This window comes from Struthio camelus, chromosome W, assembly GCF_040807025.1.
Source record: "Struthio camelus isolate bStrCam1 chromosome W, bStrCam1.hap1, whole genome shotgun sequence".
Classification (NCBI taxonomy): Eukaryota; Metazoa; Chordata; class Aves; order Struthioniformes; family Struthionidae; genus Struthio; species Struthio camelus.
In genome coordinates this window covers 69,470,493-69,488,420 of record NC_090981.1, presented here as the reverse complement: position 1 = coordinate 69,488,420, position 17,928 = coordinate 69,470,493, and the positions used below count along the sequence as shown (strand labels likewise).

The 17,928-nt window shown below is 39.8% G+C and overlaps 1 protein-coding gene across 2 annotated transcripts in view; it reads left to right on the top strand.

The window, feature by feature from the left end:
- The window catches only part of LOC104138474 (phospholipid-transporting ATPase IC), a 58,424-nt gene extending 44,225 nt beyond the window's left edge, over positions 1 to 14,199 (top strand). For both annotated transcript variants that reach the window (XM_068925428.1, XM_068925427.1), the window contains 12 exons: positions 481 to 593; positions 958 to 1,122; positions 2,583 to 2,694; positions 4,166 to 4,241; positions 5,210 to 5,342; positions 6,553 to 6,838; positions 7,517 to 7,740; positions 8,903 to 8,986; positions 9,995 to 10,240; positions 10,506 to 10,644; positions 11,765 to 11,895; positions 12,773 to 14,199. In XM_068925428.1, the coding sequence (XP_068781529.1) occupies positions 481 to 593; positions 958 to 1,122; positions 2,583 to 2,694; positions 4,166 to 4,241; positions 5,210 to 5,342; positions 6,553 to 6,838; positions 7,517 to 7,740; positions 8,903 to 8,986; positions 9,995 to 10,240; positions 10,506 to 10,644; positions 11,765 to 11,895; positions 12,773 to 13,003 (1,940 nt within the window). In that variant the 3' untranslated portion in view covers positions 13,004 to 14,199. The remainder of the gene's footprint in view (positions 1 to 480; positions 594 to 957; positions 1,123 to 2,582; positions 2,695 to 4,165; positions 4,242 to 5,209; positions 5,343 to 6,552; positions 6,839 to 7,516; positions 7,741 to 8,902; positions 8,987 to 9,994; positions 10,241 to 10,505; positions 10,645 to 11,764; positions 11,896 to 12,772) is intronic.
- Positions 14,200 to 17,928: the final 3,729 nt, after the last annotated feature.

Genomic DNA, 17,928 nt, shown 5'->3' with positions numbered 1-17,928 from the left:
TTACAAAGATGATTTGTTCCCCTTTCTCCCAGAGAACAAATTGGTTGTACGTGGACGTTTCTCCTAGCTATAGCTATAGGAACTAGGTTTGCAGGCTGGCATAGGAATAGCTTTAAAATTTTGATTTTAATTACCTTTAAAGAAATCAATCTTGAATCAGTTACAGATCTAAATTTTTTACATTATCGTGCATCATTTCTCTGGTGTATGTCTCTGCCCAGCTCCTACGGGCAAGTAAGATGTTACTATTATATGAAACATCATCAAAAGCATAATTCTTGGGAGTTCAACTGTATTGTCCTCTCCTGAAAGGGAAGAGGATACATAGTTCAGCTATATTAAGAGATGAAGTACTAGAAAGAAACATGATCTTATAGTTTTGGAACTTACCAGCAGTAGCCTGAAAAATCTAATGTGAAACAGTTCCTCTGTCGAGATTACTCTAATGTTTTGTCCCACCTCTCATATTTTACTCAACAGTAAGAGAATCTGAGGGAAATATCAGGCTGTACTGCAAAGGAGCCGATACAGTAATATACGAACGCTTGCATCCAAGGAATCTAAAGAGAGAAGCTACGGAAGAAGCACTAGATGTATGTTTGCAATTTACTTGCTATTTTCACAATTATTTTTTAAGTTCATTTCTACCCATAATCTCATGTTATTAATATCCTTTTACTAAGCTATTAGAACAAATGCAGACCTATAATTGGTAGTTGTCGATATTCCAATCACTAAGCTTTGTTCTGTTTCTCACTTCTCTGTTTAGTCTTTCAATTCAGACTGTCTTGTCAGCTATAATTTGATTTTTAGCTTTTTGAAATGCCAGAGATTAATTGTGCAGTCAGATTTGTTTTTATCAAGCTCACAACTAATGCTTATTATCTTAACTTTGATATTTGGTTTCAAAATGATATGTTTTGTTTTGTGCATGTGTTTTTTTTCATAATTTTTCAGATTTTTGCAAATGAGACTCTTAGAACACTCTGCCTCTGCTATAAAGACATTAGTCATGATGAATTTGAAGCATGGAATAAAAAGTTCATGGTGGCCAGCGCAGCTATAACTAACCGTGATGAAGCTCTGGATAAAGTATATGAGGAAATAGAAAAGAACTTGATTGTAAGTAAAACTTTAAATTTTCAGTGTACTTTTTTTTTCTTATGTAAAAAGGAACAGATCTTTTTGAAAATAGATTATTCTTGCTTACTGGGACCTTCTGACTGAGGTCTTTTCAGTATTTTGTTGGCCAAGTCAAATTCTAGAGAGCTTAAGAGAACGAAAGAAATTGTATTATTTTCAGCTGATTGTCTTTGGGTTTTTTTCCCCATCTCCTCTTCTTCTCTGTTATTCTTTAATGTACAGGTTTATTTCCAGTTCATGCCAGTAGTTGCATTATAAACATATTTTTTTGAAAACCAAACAAACAAACCCCAAACTTGTTACTCCATTCTTCAGCCCTGGAGTAATTTTAGTAAGCATTTCTACTCTGTGATTCAACTTTCATATGTCAGAGGGTTCATTTCGTTTCATTTGGAGACTGAATATAGTGTTGTGTGTGATATAGGAGTGAACAGACCAAACAGTGTGATGTAAAGTAGTAGATCTTACAAGCAACAATGTGAACTAAGCTCTAAGTTATATTTTGATAAGCAAAACTTGTAAAACCAAATTATCAGCATTTGGAATAGAAGTTGACTTTAATTGTGTTCAAATTAAAGGTTTTCTGTAGAGAAATTCATTGCTCTGCACTATATCCTGTTTAGGTGCCTGCCCTATGATCTTTAGAGAACTTTGGTCAAAATTTGAGAATACTTTGATGCTTCTGAAGAAATACCTTATTTTAAGCTTAGACTGGTTAGTTGTGTTTATGAAGGTCACCATACAGTTGATTTCTGAACTCCTAGTTGATGATAATATTTATTAAATGTTTAATCTAAAAATTATTCAGATCAGATCTCACTTCCTATGTCATTTTTGGACATTTTAAACTTGCTAAATGTAAGACTCTGGAATGCAACCTGCATAGAAACTTCTGAGCAAACAATTCAAAAAACAGTTACTATAAATAGGATTTGTGTCCTACTTAAACTGCAGAGAAGCTGCTTATATGAGATACAGTTCCTTTGCTCTGCTTACTGATGTTGTCTCTGGGTTAATTATTTTTTTCATCTGCAGTCGCAATCCTGGTGTAACAAGTAAATCATGCAGTTTGAGTATGCTAGACGGTGCTCCTTTCATTTCTGTTTTGCCTCACTGGGTTAATGTTTCTAAATAATCTAGTTTCAAGACTTAGTATTTTCTTTTTAATGGAGAATACTTCTTTTGTGTTCATGAAATGGAAAATTGACTATAATTAAAGTAGTTTTCAAGAAAATTTTGTCTGTAATTGGGAAAGCTTGCTGTCAGAAGAGAATTGTTTTTATCATTAATATTATGCTGCAAACTATTGAAAACTGAGTTGTCCAGTTTATAACACTTTCTGCTCTGATACAGAATAGGTTTATTCTCTTCTGTATCTGAAATCAGTTTTATATACATATTTCTTCTACTAAATTACCCGTGTTTCCTATAACTTCCAGCTCCTTGGTGCAACAGCTATTGAAGACAAACTACAGGATGGAGTTCCAGAAACAATTTCCAAACTTTCAAAAGCAGGCATTAAAATCTGGGTGCTTACTGGTGACAAAAAAGGTGGGCTTACTTACAGCCAAAGAGCTAGCAAAAGAAGGATAATGGCTAGAAGATAGACTGAGAGAAATGCTAACGAGAAATAAAGCATATGTTTCTAGAAAAGCTTAGTATGAAAGTCATTTAAATCAAAACTTCAGGAATTTCTACAATATGTGCAGTATTTCATGCCAGCTGTTCCCAGTCCAGAGTTTCCTAGATGGGTTTCTGTGTAATTTGTGTTCTTTCAGCATATTAGCCTAGATGGCTGATTTTGTGACTGTTTGCTATAGGGACATACCCATCTACTGCCTTTCCCAAAGCAAAGTAGATGCAGGACAATTTGCTTTTAACCACCAGGCTTGCCTGGCTCTGCAGGTAGGAACGCCTCCTTGGAAGACACTGGTGAAGCCAGCACTGCTTCCATTACGTGCGCTCCGTGTCGTCATGGGTCTGAAACCTCACTGACTCATATCATAAATGTGAATATTATCCTTTTTAACCTGCAGTTCAAAGCACAACATCTCTTTAAAGATGACAAGAAGTGCTATGTTACGTTAACACTTCCGTTGAAGCGTTTATGTTTGTTAAGAGTTGTACAGACCATAATTAACCTTCATGCATCTTTGGATGACAAAAATTATTTTGTGGTATCATTAACTCATTGGCTTAGCCTCTCCTGCCCTAACTGCTTGTCCAACTGTTGCAGCCTCATCAGACTTCTGCCTCAGCCCTTTCCTTTCTTCCTAACTCTCCAGTCTGCATTTGACTCTCAACTTGGCTTTGGGACATCAGTGAGAACCTGCTGAAGGTCATTCTTCAGTCTGTGTTTCAGTATCCCAGCTATTCCAGCCTGAAGTGGCTGTGACAGTTCCATTTTGCTAATACAGCAGTTGGGTTGGAGCATTAGCAAAATGTGTGGGGTGATCAGACACTGTTCAAGGAATCCGGTGTAAGGACAGGGCAAGATAGCAAGGCATACTCTGTGGTCAGTTCTGTCAATAGTCTTTGGTGTAAGGGCTCTCTGCCATGGAGATGGCATATCTGCCATCAAGTTAAATAGCCCTTGATAGATCTTTCTTTCACAATAAGGTAACAGACCTTGCCAGGTCATGCATAGTTATATACTGTAGTATAGTACATACAAAATATCTTGTGGCAGTGTATTCCACCACTGTAATATACTGTTCCATAGTGTTGCATGGGAAAAATAATTTCTTCTTGTTGACTTTAAACCCATCACCCACTGCATCTTCATTGCCACATAGTTCTTGTTCTATGAGAAATAATTAACAAGCGTTTCCCCAGCTTCTCTGAGCCATATATGATTTTTATATTTATCTACGCTGTGTGGAAATTGAACTTTTCATACTTAAACACAAGTTTAAAATCCACTTAAGAGGACTTCAGGTACTTCTAGCTGCTCCCAACAGTAACACATTACAGAACTTTAAGTAGACACTTTTCTCTTTTCATTATTTTTTTTTAATTGTAGAAACTGCTGAAAATATTGGATTTTCCTGTGAACTCTTAACAGATGAAACAACAATTTGCTATGGAGAGGATATAAGGCAAGTGAAAACCACAAAGAAATTCCTTGCGTGGAAGTTAACAACATTTAATTTTCAAAATCATCCCAGTAGTAACATTGGCTTCTCCTGCACTGATTCTTCAGTGAACCGAACAGCATTTGGTGGCTGTTGTTCAGCTGTATGTTGTCTGTTTCTTTGGATTTTTCCGGAATTGTAATTTTACAAGGCAACATTTTAATTGTGGGTAAAGGTAATGATATACTATTCCGGAGAAGCTTTAAGTTCTAGGCCAACTGCTCTTGACATTAAACTTGTGCTATAGTTTGAATAAGTGAGACTCAGTCCTGTGCCCTTTAGAGTAGAACTGTCCCAGTCCTCTGAAAATCAACAGAGATTTCATTCCAGAGTGCTCTCAAGAGCCCTTCTGGAGTGGGCTAAGTAGGTCTCTCCCTAGTCCAAATCTAGTTCAGTATGTACAGCAGCCCAGAGAGTGCTGCTGTGGATTTGTAGGCAAATCTATGCCATATTTTGCTCTCACAGCCTGTCCCAGGATTCCAATATTACCCCAACTGGTCTTTCACCCTATCCCACGCTCCTGTACGCAGCACAGACCCATGCTATAAAAACATAAACAAGACGTATTGCAAAGTGTTGAGAGGTTAGTGATAAAGAATTTGTCAAAATGCTCAGACCCAAGGAAGGGCTACATGGGGTTGGGAGAAGAATTAGGACCTTGTAACAGCGTGTCACAACTATTCCTGACCCATTTTTTAGTAATGTAGTCTGAACTTTTCCTCATTTGAAAAACAGCAAGGATATTGATTTAATGTGACTCTCTCTCTTTGCTGTTACTCCAGCACTCCCTAGAGCATCACGTAATAAATAGCAAAAAGTTCTTGTAGCATATATTGCATTTCTTTCTTGCACATTTCCAGTCTGGGACTGATCTAGCTTAGTTTAAAGTTTATCCTTGAATTTTCTGTAATAGTATCTGCTTCTCTTTCCAGTGCTCTTCTTCAAACAAGGCTGGAAAACCAGAGGAACAGAGCTGGATCAAGTACACACTCCTCTCTAAGAATGAATGAACCATTCTTTCAAAGTGGTAGAGATCGTGCTTTAATAATCACTGGCTCCTGGCTGGTATGTACAAAGAGGTTCTCCTGAGCATTTGAGAATTTGGGGCCAGGAGTACCACCATGTCACAGAGTCCTCTGTTGAGGACTCTGTTCATTTCTTTGCTTTGCTAAACCAGTCATTGAAAATCCTTTGGCCCTTGTGCCACCAGCTGAACATCTTTGATATTTACGCTCAGAAATATTTTTAGTGTTGAAGGTTGGAAAAAAAATGCTCTGTGAAATAAGGAGTGTTTCAGGCCTTTGGAATCACTTTGGTAGCTGCCATCAAAGTAAAACCAAACCCCAGCAAAATCAGTCTGGTTTCCAGGATGTTGGTTCTTCATGGGGATTTCCAGTCTAATGTAAAAAAAAAAAAAAAGAAAGGGAAAGAGATGGCTGCTACCTTTACAGGATGCATGACTTCAGTGTAGGCACAGAAATCATGCTTGAAATGAAAGGTGTGAATGAAAGGGCAGAAACAAAAGGCAAGAGGCTTATTTCCTGCCTAGTCCTGCAATATAGTGCTCTCACAGGAGCTTAGAGAAGAGGGAAGAACTTCCAGCAGAGAGGGAACTAGCAGCAATTCAACGATTATTACCCATACTGTTGGCAGGCTGCTCTGCAGACAACTATGAAGCAGGAAGACCAAAACCAGCTAAGAACTGTCTGCCTACATCTTGGGGTTCCAACCCTAAACCTTTATTTGGTACAAAAATAAGTAAATAGAGTTCTTCCTAAGGCATAATAAGCAGGGCTGGGATCCCTGAAGGTAATCTAGCGGGAGCATTAGGTAAAATTGCACCCGTTAACCCTCTCTATTCCAGCTGTACTGCCTCAGAGCTAACTTGGGTATTTCTCTATGTGATGCTCCGTGATGTGCTTAGCCTATGTTTAGCATGGTCATACTTCCTTTGGGAGATGAGGAAATAGGAGGGAGAGAAGTTTTAAATACTGAAATGTTTTTCAACAGTGAACTAGCCCCTATCAGAAGAAATAATCCTTCAAGCTCCGCAAGAAGTGCGGTGACACTAAATACAAGTGTTTTGGTTTTGTTAATCTCAGCGAATACATTTTATTCATTGTTTCCGTTTTTCTTTGTTTGTTCCTCCTCTGCATGAGCATATTTTAAAAACACTGTAAAGGGGACATAATTAAAAAGTTAAGTGTGTGTGTGTAAACGCAGTCCTTAGAGTGCTATTTGAAACGTAACTTATTTTTTGTCTTGGGTTACACAGAATGAAATCCTGCTAGAGAAGAAAAAGAAGAAAAAGAAACTTAAATTGAAATTCCCCAAAACAGCAGAAGAGAAACAAAAGCAAACTGAGAATAGAAGAAGGGCTGAAGCTAACAAAGAACAGCAGCAAAAGAACTTTGTAGATTTGGCATGCGAATGCAGAGCTGTGATCTGCTGTCGAGTGACTCCAAAGCAGAAAGCCATGGTGGTTGAGCTTGTGAAGAAATACAAGAAAGCTATTACTCTGGCTATCGGAGATGGTGCCAATGACGTAAACATGATTAAAAGTAAGCAAGCTGTAAAGCTGATTTCATTCTGGGAGTTCTTTCACAGTCTTTTCACTCTTAAGGCGTTAAGAAGAATCTAGAATTTACTTCATTACCTATGTTAACTTTAGTTTGGTTCTTCTTGTTAGCTTCTGTGTGCGTGCTTTCCCCTTTTGAGGAAAACTTTTATGAAATGGTCAGTGTATTTTGCTGATATGCTTATATTCTAGCTTTATCTGTCGATGTTCCCTGAGAAGGGACTTGGATTACATCTCTTGTCATGTTGCGGGTTACAAGTGTGATATAATAAAAGGCAGAACAAGAGCTTTGCTATCCTGTACTCAGAGGCATTAGCCATACTGTACTGCAACTGGTGCTCTTTGAAATGCTTCCTGAAAAAAATCCTTTGAAAAAGAAATTTCTGGGATATGGCTTATATTAGGAATCTATATTTGTAAACAGCCTGGTCAGTTCATTCAGGGGTGGCTTGCTCTGTCTCGTAAGCAATAAAAAACAGAGGAAGGAAGGGCTTATGCACTGTTATGTTAGACTTCAATGTAGCCTTTACGCTGTATACAAAAATAAAATGGGGCAGGAGAACCTGAAGTAACGAACAGGATTGGTGGAGGATTTGTCCTCAGTCGTGTTGTTCCTCTCCCTTTGTACAATTACTGTGTGGTGTTTGTTTCACGAACTTAGCTGCCCATGTTGGAGTAGGAATCAGTGGCCAAGAAGGGATGCAAGCTGTCATGTCAAGTGACTACGCTTTTGGGCAATTCCGCTACCTCCAAAGACTGTTGCTGGTCCATGGCCGATGGTCTTACATAAGGATGTGCAAGTTTCTAAGATTTTTTTTCTACAAAAACTTTGCCTTTACGCTAGCCCACATCTGGTATTCATTCTTTAATGGCTTTTCTGCCCAGGTAAGAGGCATGCTCATGTCTAATACGACCAAGTAGATCTTCCTTTTTGTCAGTGCAGAATAGCAAAGGCTTTACCTGGGAAGTGATGGGAACCTGAAGTTAATGTGAGCAGACCTAAAGGCAGTAACTTCTGCAGGAGAATAGGTAATAACTACTAAGCTAGTTAGTTATAAGCTAAGCAGTAGGTTATGATGTCAGAACACTTAAAGTCAGTATCAAGGTTGTACAGGGAAGAAGAGATTGCTAAACAGTGGTTTAGCCTTTCTTTTTTCTCTCAGTCTTTAGCTGTTTGCAAAACAGTTATGTTTACCTTCTTCTAAAAGCCTGGAAAGTGAACCAGGTGCCACAAAATTTGGACTGTTTAGAGAATTCAGGACTGTCTTCTCCTAAAGACAAAAGTCTATGTGCCAAAGCGTGTGTTTCAGGGAGAGGCAAAGAGATGTTTCCCAGCCCTGCAGCTTAAGATATTCCTCAGTGAAGTGAGATGAAGAGGTGGTGCATTTATGTATCAGTAGGAAACCAAATAACTCCCCCTCACTTTTTTTTTTTTTATATCTTGAACTGCTGCTTAGAGTGGCTTGAAGTCCGTTTGTTATAAATGGCAGTGCTCAAAGTTCAAGTAGTGTTGCGAGGTTGTGGTCACCTGTGCACCATCAGGGCTTTGAGAGATGAAACTCATCTCCAGAGGCCTATGCCAAAAGGCCCACAGATCTACATGCATAGACCATCTCCATGGAGGGCCAAGGGCCATAGTCGCGAACAAGCAGCCCTGCCTGAGGTTAACGGTGTTTGTTTTGATGGAAATTGTGGATACCTAGGGCAGAGCAGAAAAGACATGGGTTACCAGACTCGCATGTGGGATGCCAAGTGCTCATCAGTCACCAGTGCAGCTATCAACCAGACTGACGCTCAGCATGAGATGTCAGTTTAGACAGTATTTCAGGTCAGGTGACATAGGTGGTTTGTAAGGAGTGAGGCGGCTTAATACAGGTTAGAAATGGTTTTCCCAGAACTTTGACCTAAGGTGCTGCTTGCCTTTTGGGGAAACACTGAGACAGGTAATTTAATGCTATTATAGAGTGTGAATTTTCTCAAGAATTAGAAGGAAAAAGTGTAATCAGAAAGAAAGAATGAACAGTTGAACTTCCTTTTCTTTTTGCAGACAGCATATGAAGACTGGTTCATCACACTGTACAATGTGTTGTATACTAGCCTTCCAGTCCTGCTAGTTGGCTTGCTTGACCAGGTATGTGCCGTGTTGTTAACAACAGATGAATGCAAAGGCATCAAGTGTGAAATTACACTGGAACTGGTTGCTTTGTTTTACATACAAGGCTTTGCTTTTTTTTTTTTTCTTTTAAAAGAATTCCTCTTGCCTCTTCAGTGCACGTGGTAACAAAAGACAGTAAACAGAGGGTTATTGAAATAGCCAAAGTTAATGAGGTCAGAGATCTTCAGTGTTAACGTTGTTTGTTAAAAATATTTCTAAGTGCCTGCTGTGTTGTGTGAATGATGTTGTGGAATAGCAACAGGTGGCAAACATACGCCTGCTTACCCTTCTGTGCTGAAGATGCCGGGACTGAACAATTTTGAATGACTTTGTATTTGGTAGTATGTCTTGGTGTGCAGCGTTTGTTTGTTTTAATTCAATGGGACAAGTGCTTTAGCCTTCTCTGCTTGTTTTTCCAGACCAGGCTTGCCTGCTGGTGGGGCAAATCAATATTTCTGCTTACTTCTGAGATAAAAGCTAAAATAAATTCTGTACCAAATTAAGCTGCCTCCTGAGTATACATTAGAGACTTAAAGTCAGGATATGCAATGATGGCCCTAGTATTCTGCTTATTCACAGTGTAGTGAAAGGACTCCTACACAATATATAGCTGCAAAGAGCAACATAGCTGTGGACGTTCTTGTCTTTGCAAATGAGTTAAAAACCTACAAGCCTGGAAAGAGGTCATGCAGCAGTTGCATGACAAATGTTCTGTAGTCTTGGTTCTTCCTAGTAGCAGGACTTTCCACAGAGTAATGCATGGAGCCCCACGCTGCTATTTGGAAAGGAAAAGAGCTGTTTCCTTTGGGACACTGGAGTTTCTCACTCTTCAAAGCTCACACTGAGAACAAGAAAGTTGTGTTGTTGTCTTAGTAGCCCCACCAAGCTCCTGTTCCAGGAGAGGGAACGTTGCTGAGGGGAGAAACTTAGTCTATGGCCTTTGCTTCTTTCTAATTGCATCAACTTTTTTTTCCTTTTATTAAGGATGTAAGCGACAGATTGAGTCTTCGGTTCCCTGGATTGTATGTTTTGGGACAGAAAGACTTGCTTTTTAACTACAGGAAATTCTTTGTAAGTTTGATTCATGGAATTGTAACTTCACTGATAATCTTCTTCATACCATATGGAGCTTATCTTAAAACTATGGGACAAGATGGAGAAGCACCTTCAGATTATCAGTCATTTGCTGTCACAACAGCATCTTCTCTTATATTTGTCGTCAATTTTCAGGCAAGTAAGCTTAGCTTCCTGATCTCTGCTCTGAAAACACCTTCTGGTCATGTTTCTAAATGCTTTTACTGAAAACGTAGCAGTATGCACAAAAGCTTCCACATTTTTTGCCTTCTCTCTTCTCTTTCAAAACTGTAATTTTCAGTTGGAAGTGTAACTGCATGAGAGAAGACTTGACTGAAAAGTTGGCAGTCTTCAGAATAATTGACATATCTTTTGAATTAATGAATTCATTCAGGTTTTTTTTTTTTTTTTTAACTTTCAGATTGGTTTGGATACATCTTACTGGACTTTCATTAATGCTTTCTCAGTGTTTGGGAGTATTGCGCTTTACTTTGGTATCACATTTGACTTTCACAGTGCTGGAATCCATGTTCTCTTTCCTTCTGCCTTTCAGTTTACAGGTCAGTCATTATTTTGTGCATGTCTTTTTCCCATCTCAAGCAGCTGTGAGCACAACTACTGCCAAAATGTCATGGCATGAACTGATGCCTGTAAAAGTAAAGGGTGGTAAATACTAACCAACTTTAAAAGAAAGATTTTGTTGATGTTTGGGGCCAGGTTGCTTTCCTGGAATAATTCTTTCCTTTCAGTGAAAATGAGCTGGAACTTGACACTGCACAGCAGTAGGTGTTTGCAAATGAAAATCAGCCTGAAATAAAGTGAATCTGATTATCTCACAGGGTGTGTTTCACATGCTGCCAAGTTCCTCTAACTGATCAGTGAAAGGTCAAAGCCAAGTGTTGTTACCAGCTCCTTGTTGGAATTTGTTGGAAGTCCAATGAGGCATACTAGAGGCCGTTTGGCAATTCTTTTCTTAGGAAAATTGAGCTTCCTAATTTTCCTAGTGATAAGACATTCTTCTGTTGCCTGAATCTAAATATTCCAAAAAGAGAAAACAAACCCCCTCATTTTATGAGGTCTCAATTTTGAGCTAAACCCAACTGAAAGAAAGGTAGTTGCCTCTAATATAATACTTATCTTTGACTTTTAGTAATGTTTTAGAATTGTTTTTAGTAACTTCCTTCTACTTGAATATCTTCCACATTTCAGAAGTACATAAAGACGTAACTGCTACTTAGTTTGATAGAAAGTTCTGTAAGATTGAGTGTTTGGCTTTCAAATTAAGGTATCCCTTATGTTCTAGACCACATACACAGCAATGGTACCAGAAGGAGTTTTTCTTGCTTTTGTATGTTTTAAAGCAGTACGAAAGCCAGGCATCTCAGCCAAGCATTTGTCTCACAGCCTCCCATGGCCCTTAAAAGAGCCTTAACAGGAATGTGGCTAAGTTGTAAAGGTAATGGAAGTGTTCTGTAACCTTTTGTGATATTACAGTCTCTTCAGAGCAGATTCTATAAATAAAAGCTTGATGTTGTGATACACTACAGCATACCTACCTGAGTGTTAGGTCCTCAGGGAAGAAGCTGTGGCTTTTAGTATGTTATCTGTGTTTTAGGACTAGTTTACTTGATCATATCCTATGTAAGCTCTTAAACTAATTTCTGCTCTTGTTATTCTTAGGAACTGCTCCAAATGCTCTGAGACAGCCGTACCTTTGGTTGACCATGATTTTATCCGTTGCTGTTTGCTTACTTCCTGCTGTTGCGCTGCGTTTCTTATCAATGACAGTTTGGCCTTCAGAAAGTGATAGAGTAAGTAAAGTCTTACAGTAGTTTGGTTAATTTGGTCTGTATTTACTTACAGGATCCAGTATTAGTTCAAATATTCAGAAACAAATAAGATAAGATAATTGTGCCCTATGGAAAATTACACCCAGACTGTAGAATTCGGCTCCTGTGACCAGGGAGAGTGGCAGCTGGGTTCTTCAAAAGTCAGACTTTTAATTGTGTAAAGACTGGTGCCAGGATATTTTGCCATCCAAAGTGGAGTGTTACTTCGATGAGTTCTCATCGCCCCGTATCTTCCTTAAGTGCTTGTGTCACGTAGAAGTATGTGTACAAGCTCAGCACACAGTTCAGTTAACTTGTCCTTTCTCTTGGCTTAGCACTTGCCTTTGTAAAACCACATGAGCCTACTTTCGTTTTTATTTGGACTACACTGGAGTTTCATTATTACGTATCAGGATATAGCGGACAGTTTTTGTTTTGCTTGTATTTCGCCTAGAGCTGACAAATTGTACGTGGGCGTAAAAATAGTTAGAATTGTGATAAAGTGTTGTGTAAAAAGAAAGAAGTTGCCAGGGTGAGAACACAACTGAAAGCTATTCCTATGTATCTTCAATCTACAGAATACCCCTTTAATGAAAGGCATTTAAAGATAAATGAAAATAATTATTGAAGTGCAAAAAAGGAACACAGTGAGTCCTTCTGAAACTTTGATGTGTTCCTGTATAGATTCTTGTTTCTAACACAATCAAATTTAAACAAGAAACCCTCTTGTGAAGCAGTTAATGCTGTAAAAAAGTATCAGGTTATTTCCCCAGACAGTAAATGCAAACAAGCTCTTTTCCCTTATAATCCAGTCTGTTGTACTGTATCTGTAATCTAATCTGTTTTTGCCCACACGAAGATTCAGAAGAACCGTAAGAAGTACATGGCAGAAGAACAACAATGGAAGCGAAGACAGAGTACTTTTCGACGAGGGATATCTGGACGTCGTTCTGCTTACGCTTTCTCCCATCAGCGGGGATACGCTGATCTTATTGCTTCTGGACGCAGCATACGCAAAAAGCGTGCTCCTTTAGATGCGGTTCTGTGCAACAGTGTGACAGAAGTCAGAGAAGCTCATGAAACAAGCTGATTTTTACTATGTTTTAGGAGAGAAGCTTTTTATTTGAATGATTGCACAAAAGAGGTGGTTTTTTTTTAAACAAACTCAGGATATTTTTTTAACCAAATGACATATGGATGTGAAGATTGTAAAGTTTTATCAGAAAACTTCTTGGTTTTGGACTACTGGAAACGTAGAAAGGCCAAGATTTTTCTACAGAGCTACTATTCCTTGTGCAACTATTTCTGTTCAATGTGAAACTGAAGGATATGCAATCTAGGGTATGAAAACCCAAAGTTGGAATTCTTTTTAGTGATGTCTGAAATTGCAAATTTTTCATATTTTAATAATGTATTGGAATAAAATTGCAGCTACATTTCATATCATGACTTTTGAAGTGAACTGCAGAGAGGCAGTTACCCTGCGTGCACCATTTACAGTGATAACGGCAAATTAGGTGATTTGTGTCTTTGGAGGAGGACCTAGATAGTCTCATCTGAGCTTGTACACCTGAGATTAAGATATATCTGGTGTTAAGCTTTAATCGGCATCAGATTTTGTTAGGTATTCTGACATTTATAGGTGTGGTTTCAGTTCATTTCTTTTTCTTCAATGGTTGACTACAACTTGCTGCACTACACTGGAAGAGATCTTTCTTTGCACCTTGTTAGTAAGAGTGGTAGGTATGGCATTACTCCTTCCATAGCTAATTCCTTGGTGATTCCTGGAATGGAGATCTGAGTCAACAGTTAACAGATTTTTTTTTTTCTCTGTCTGTCTCTGTCTGTCTGTCTTTTTCTAACTCTCTCGGATATGTTTGTGTCTACTTTCTTGTACAGTATTTTTATGAAGAGGTAATTCAATCTTTGGAAAGCTGCCCTTTGAACTGGCAAAAGTTTGTTCATTTCAGTTGTTTTAGATACAGCAATCAACAATAATAGTTCATTAGAAAACAGTTTGCTTTTTATATTGAACATATTTCACTTGCTAGTGAATAAATACTCTTCTTAGAGCGTAAAAAGTTTTTTATGACCGTCTCTACATTTGCACATATTTTCACTCTTCAAGTTGAGGTGTATGAATGCTTCACTCTTACCTACTTCTGACTCATGGAGTAAGGTCAAATACTGAACTATTTTTTATAGTAAAAACATGATATACAGTTCTTTTTCAATGGAAAATGTACATTTCAAAAATGTAATGGAAATAAATATCCTAAACCTTACAGTTTCGCTTCTGATAAGTATATGGATAAGAATAGTACAGTTTGGGAGTGTGAGAGGGGCTTAAAAAGTAGAGATAGCTGTAATCCCTTTGAGATAAGTGGGGTTAGTAGTTTTTTAAAAAAGTATTGCAGTCCAAAACTGGGTGTGACACTGAAATACTGAATATGCAAATTGAGGTGGATATGTTCCTTTTATTTCTAATGAGACTTAATTAAAAAAAAACACTTGTCATAGATGATTGTTTTCATAACTTTTGGCTTCAATTAGTTATGAAAAGCAGAGCAGTTTATACCAGTTTCAGAGAATCACAGAATCACTGAGGTTGGCAGGGACCTATGGAGATCGTCTAGTCCAACCCCTCTGCACAAAGCAGGCTCAGCTAGACCAGGTTGCTCAGGACCGTGTCCGGTTGGTTTGTGAATATCTCCAAGGACGGAGGCTCTGCAGGCTCTCTGGGCAACGCGCTCCAGTGTTTGACCACCCTCCCAGTAAAAAAAAAAAAAAAAGTTTGTTTGTTTGCTTTAATGTCTAAATGGAAGTTCCGTTATTTCAGTTTGTGTCCACTGCCTCTTGTCCTGTCACTGAGAACAGATTGGCTCTGTCTTTTCCTACTCTCCCCATCAGATATTTATACACATTGATATGTGTCCCTTGAGCCATTTCTTCTCCTGGCTGAAGGGTCCCAGCTCTGTCAGGCTCTCCTCCTCGTATGAGAGGTGCTCCAGGCCCTCAGTTGTCTTTGTGGCCTTTTGCTGGATTTGCTCCAGTAAATCCAAGTTTGTGTTGACAGATACCCCAGGATTTGAGAGACTGTTTACAATATAATAGCTTATTCAGGGAAACCACAGTTTCTCCTGGTATGAAAATTCAGCCCAGATGGTGCAGCAACCTGCAAACCAGCAACCTGCAGACACTGCATTTGTACGTATGCAGAGATGAATGGTCCTGTATCAAATAGCTGCAACTGAGAGCTACAAAAATACTTCCTTAAGAAAGCCTTTGGTTTTAAATGTTACAGTGAGAAGCAACTTGCTGGCTGCTTCTGCCTGCTGCTGTTCTGTCTTGCTAGCTTTTTCACTGGTTTTGAGTCTATGTTCATTACTGCAGTATATAGTTTGTAGGTTTTTTGTTTTCTCTCCGGAAGACAGCTATTCTAGCAGAAAGTCTGCCATTACATTTAGCCCATCAAAATAGTTGTAAATGAGAACCAACAGGTGAGTTTATGCTGATTCTAGATGCCATCTGGCCTGTGCAATAACTATTTACAAAAGCTAAGTAAGGTTAGGAATCTGCTTTAGCTAAGGTTTGATTGTTTGAAGGAATAGTGACCAAAAAGTCACCTAAAGACCAGACCAAAAGACTGGTATTCCTCAAAACAATCACTTAAGTCAGTTATCTAATGTGGCAATTCATTTTTATATTATTCACTCCTGCATTTTCGTGGTATACTGCATTCCTATTTCTGCTGCTGAAGGAAGGTATTATCTCATACCCACCTAGCCCACAGAGGCCTGCAACGGTCTGTTATTCCAAAAACAAGGAGGTGGAAGGAAGTGTGAATAGAGTCCTGAACGCTTTTGGAACAGTTAGCTTACTAAAGCACTTACTGTTTCCTGCCTACTTTCCAAATATTTAAAGATGTCCCTCATTCAACAGTTGACAATGTCACAGGGTGTTTGCAAACAGAATCTGAGACGTGAGCTTTAATTTTATGAAAAGACAGAGCTTATGTGATCAAACACAACGTTGAGGTGAAGTGTCTGCAGTGGAACTACCATAAATGAATATTCCAAATACTCAGTGCCCTGCATCTCCAAGTGCAAGATGAGGATGTTACCTGAGAAGAACAGGTAGTATTGAAAAGGTGACAGTGCGTTTTAAACAGAATACTGAGGAGCGTGGTCTGTATTAGGAGATGGAAAGAGACTTTTTAATGAGAGAATCTTTCTTGTCATTATCTTGAGCTCGAGTCAGATTTGGCACATTTGGCAATGTCAGTACTTGATGAGAGAGAGCTCCGTGAAAGAAGGCACACTTGCTGGAAAAAGCTGACTGCATCAGGTACCTTCTCCCTTCAGGGTACCTTTGAACACGATAGAGTACTGAAGTGATTGCTCTTGCTCAAATTGCTGCATCTCATGTTGAGTTAAAACTCTTAGCCATTTACGTTAACTGAAGCGTACAGGTGGGTTAAGTCCTTTCTGCTTCATTAAATTCCTGAGAATTCAGGTAGGAGCAGATGTGGCATTCAAGGCCAAAACAGCCCTACTGGATTCACTTTTGCCATTCAGGCTCTGCAGGTATGCAAAGATGATGCTTTTTGTTCTATAGCAATATCCCTTTCCTTGGCAGGACAGATTCCTGTTCTTTCTGCCTCAACCCTCTTTCTCACCCGTCCTTCCAACAGCTGGTACCTGCTGAACTGCTGGGTAAAATCACAGAATCACAGAATGGTTTAGCTTGGAAGGGGCCTCTGGAGATCATCTAGTGTGGAAGGTATTTTGGGAAGTCGGCTACGTGACGAGAGACATGAAGACACGGCTGCAAGAACTGCTTGGATGTAACTGTGTGTCAGAAGGCAATGTGAAACGCGCCTGGGTCGCGTGGATTTGGGGAAGTGTCTGGTTGAGCGGATGTGGGGTTGAGGCTAGGTTTTGTATCAGCAAAAATGCCGGTACAAACAGGCTGACCGCATCTGGCTGTCGGGCATGATAAGTAACTAATGTTAGCAACCTATAAGGAGCTTGGCTGTTGCAATATGTATGAGCTAATTAACTCTATTATATAAGTCATGAAAATGTGCAAATAAACTGAGGCTTGTGATCATCATCGGATGAGCATGTCTCCCGTTGCTTCCGACAATCTAGTCCAACCTTCCTGCTCCAGCAGGGTCACAGAATCTCAGAATCGTTTAGGTTGGAAGGGACCTCTGGAGATCATCTCGTCCAACCTCCCTGCTCCAGCAGGGTCCTCTAGAGCATATTGCCCAGGATCGCGTCCAGGCGGGTTTTGAATATCTCCAGGGAAGGAGACTCCACTACCTCTCTGGGCAACCTGGGCCAGTGCTCAGTCACCCTCCCAGTGAAGAAGTTTTTTCTCAGGTTCAGATGGAACTTCCTGTGGTTCAGTTTCTGCCCAGGGCCGGGCACCACAAAGAGACTGGCCTCATCCTCTTGACGCTCCCCCTTCAGATACTTGTACACGTTGATGAGATCCCCTCTCAATCTTCTCTTCTCCAGGCTGAACAGCCCCAGCTCCCTCCGCCTTTCTTCATAGGAGAGGTGCTCCAGTCCCCTCGTCATCTTTGTAGCCCTCCGCTGGACTCTCTCCAGCGGTGCCATGTCTCTCTTGTGCTGGGGAGCCCAGAAGTGGACACAGGTTGCTACGATTTATGGCCACTGAAAACCAAGACGTCTCTGTGAGAATCGGGTGCCGCCTTCCCCTCAAATGAGTCCGAAGACCTGATAAAGTGTGCCGAAAGTCTCACCAGGTTGCAGGTTAAGTGACTGAACTCCAGTGCGCCTTGGACAGCGATTCGGGTCGCTTCTCCTGAGTTAAGTCCCTCATAAGAGCTTGTCTGGGATCCGCAAGCGCTGCCAGGCGAGAACCCCGGGTTGTGCAGGCGGGTAAGGACAACACGCGGGGAAACGAAGGAAGCCTGGAGCCCCCTGCGGACCTCTAGGAGCCCGGCGGAGCCAGGTGGGTTACGGGCACTTACACAGGTTTCTG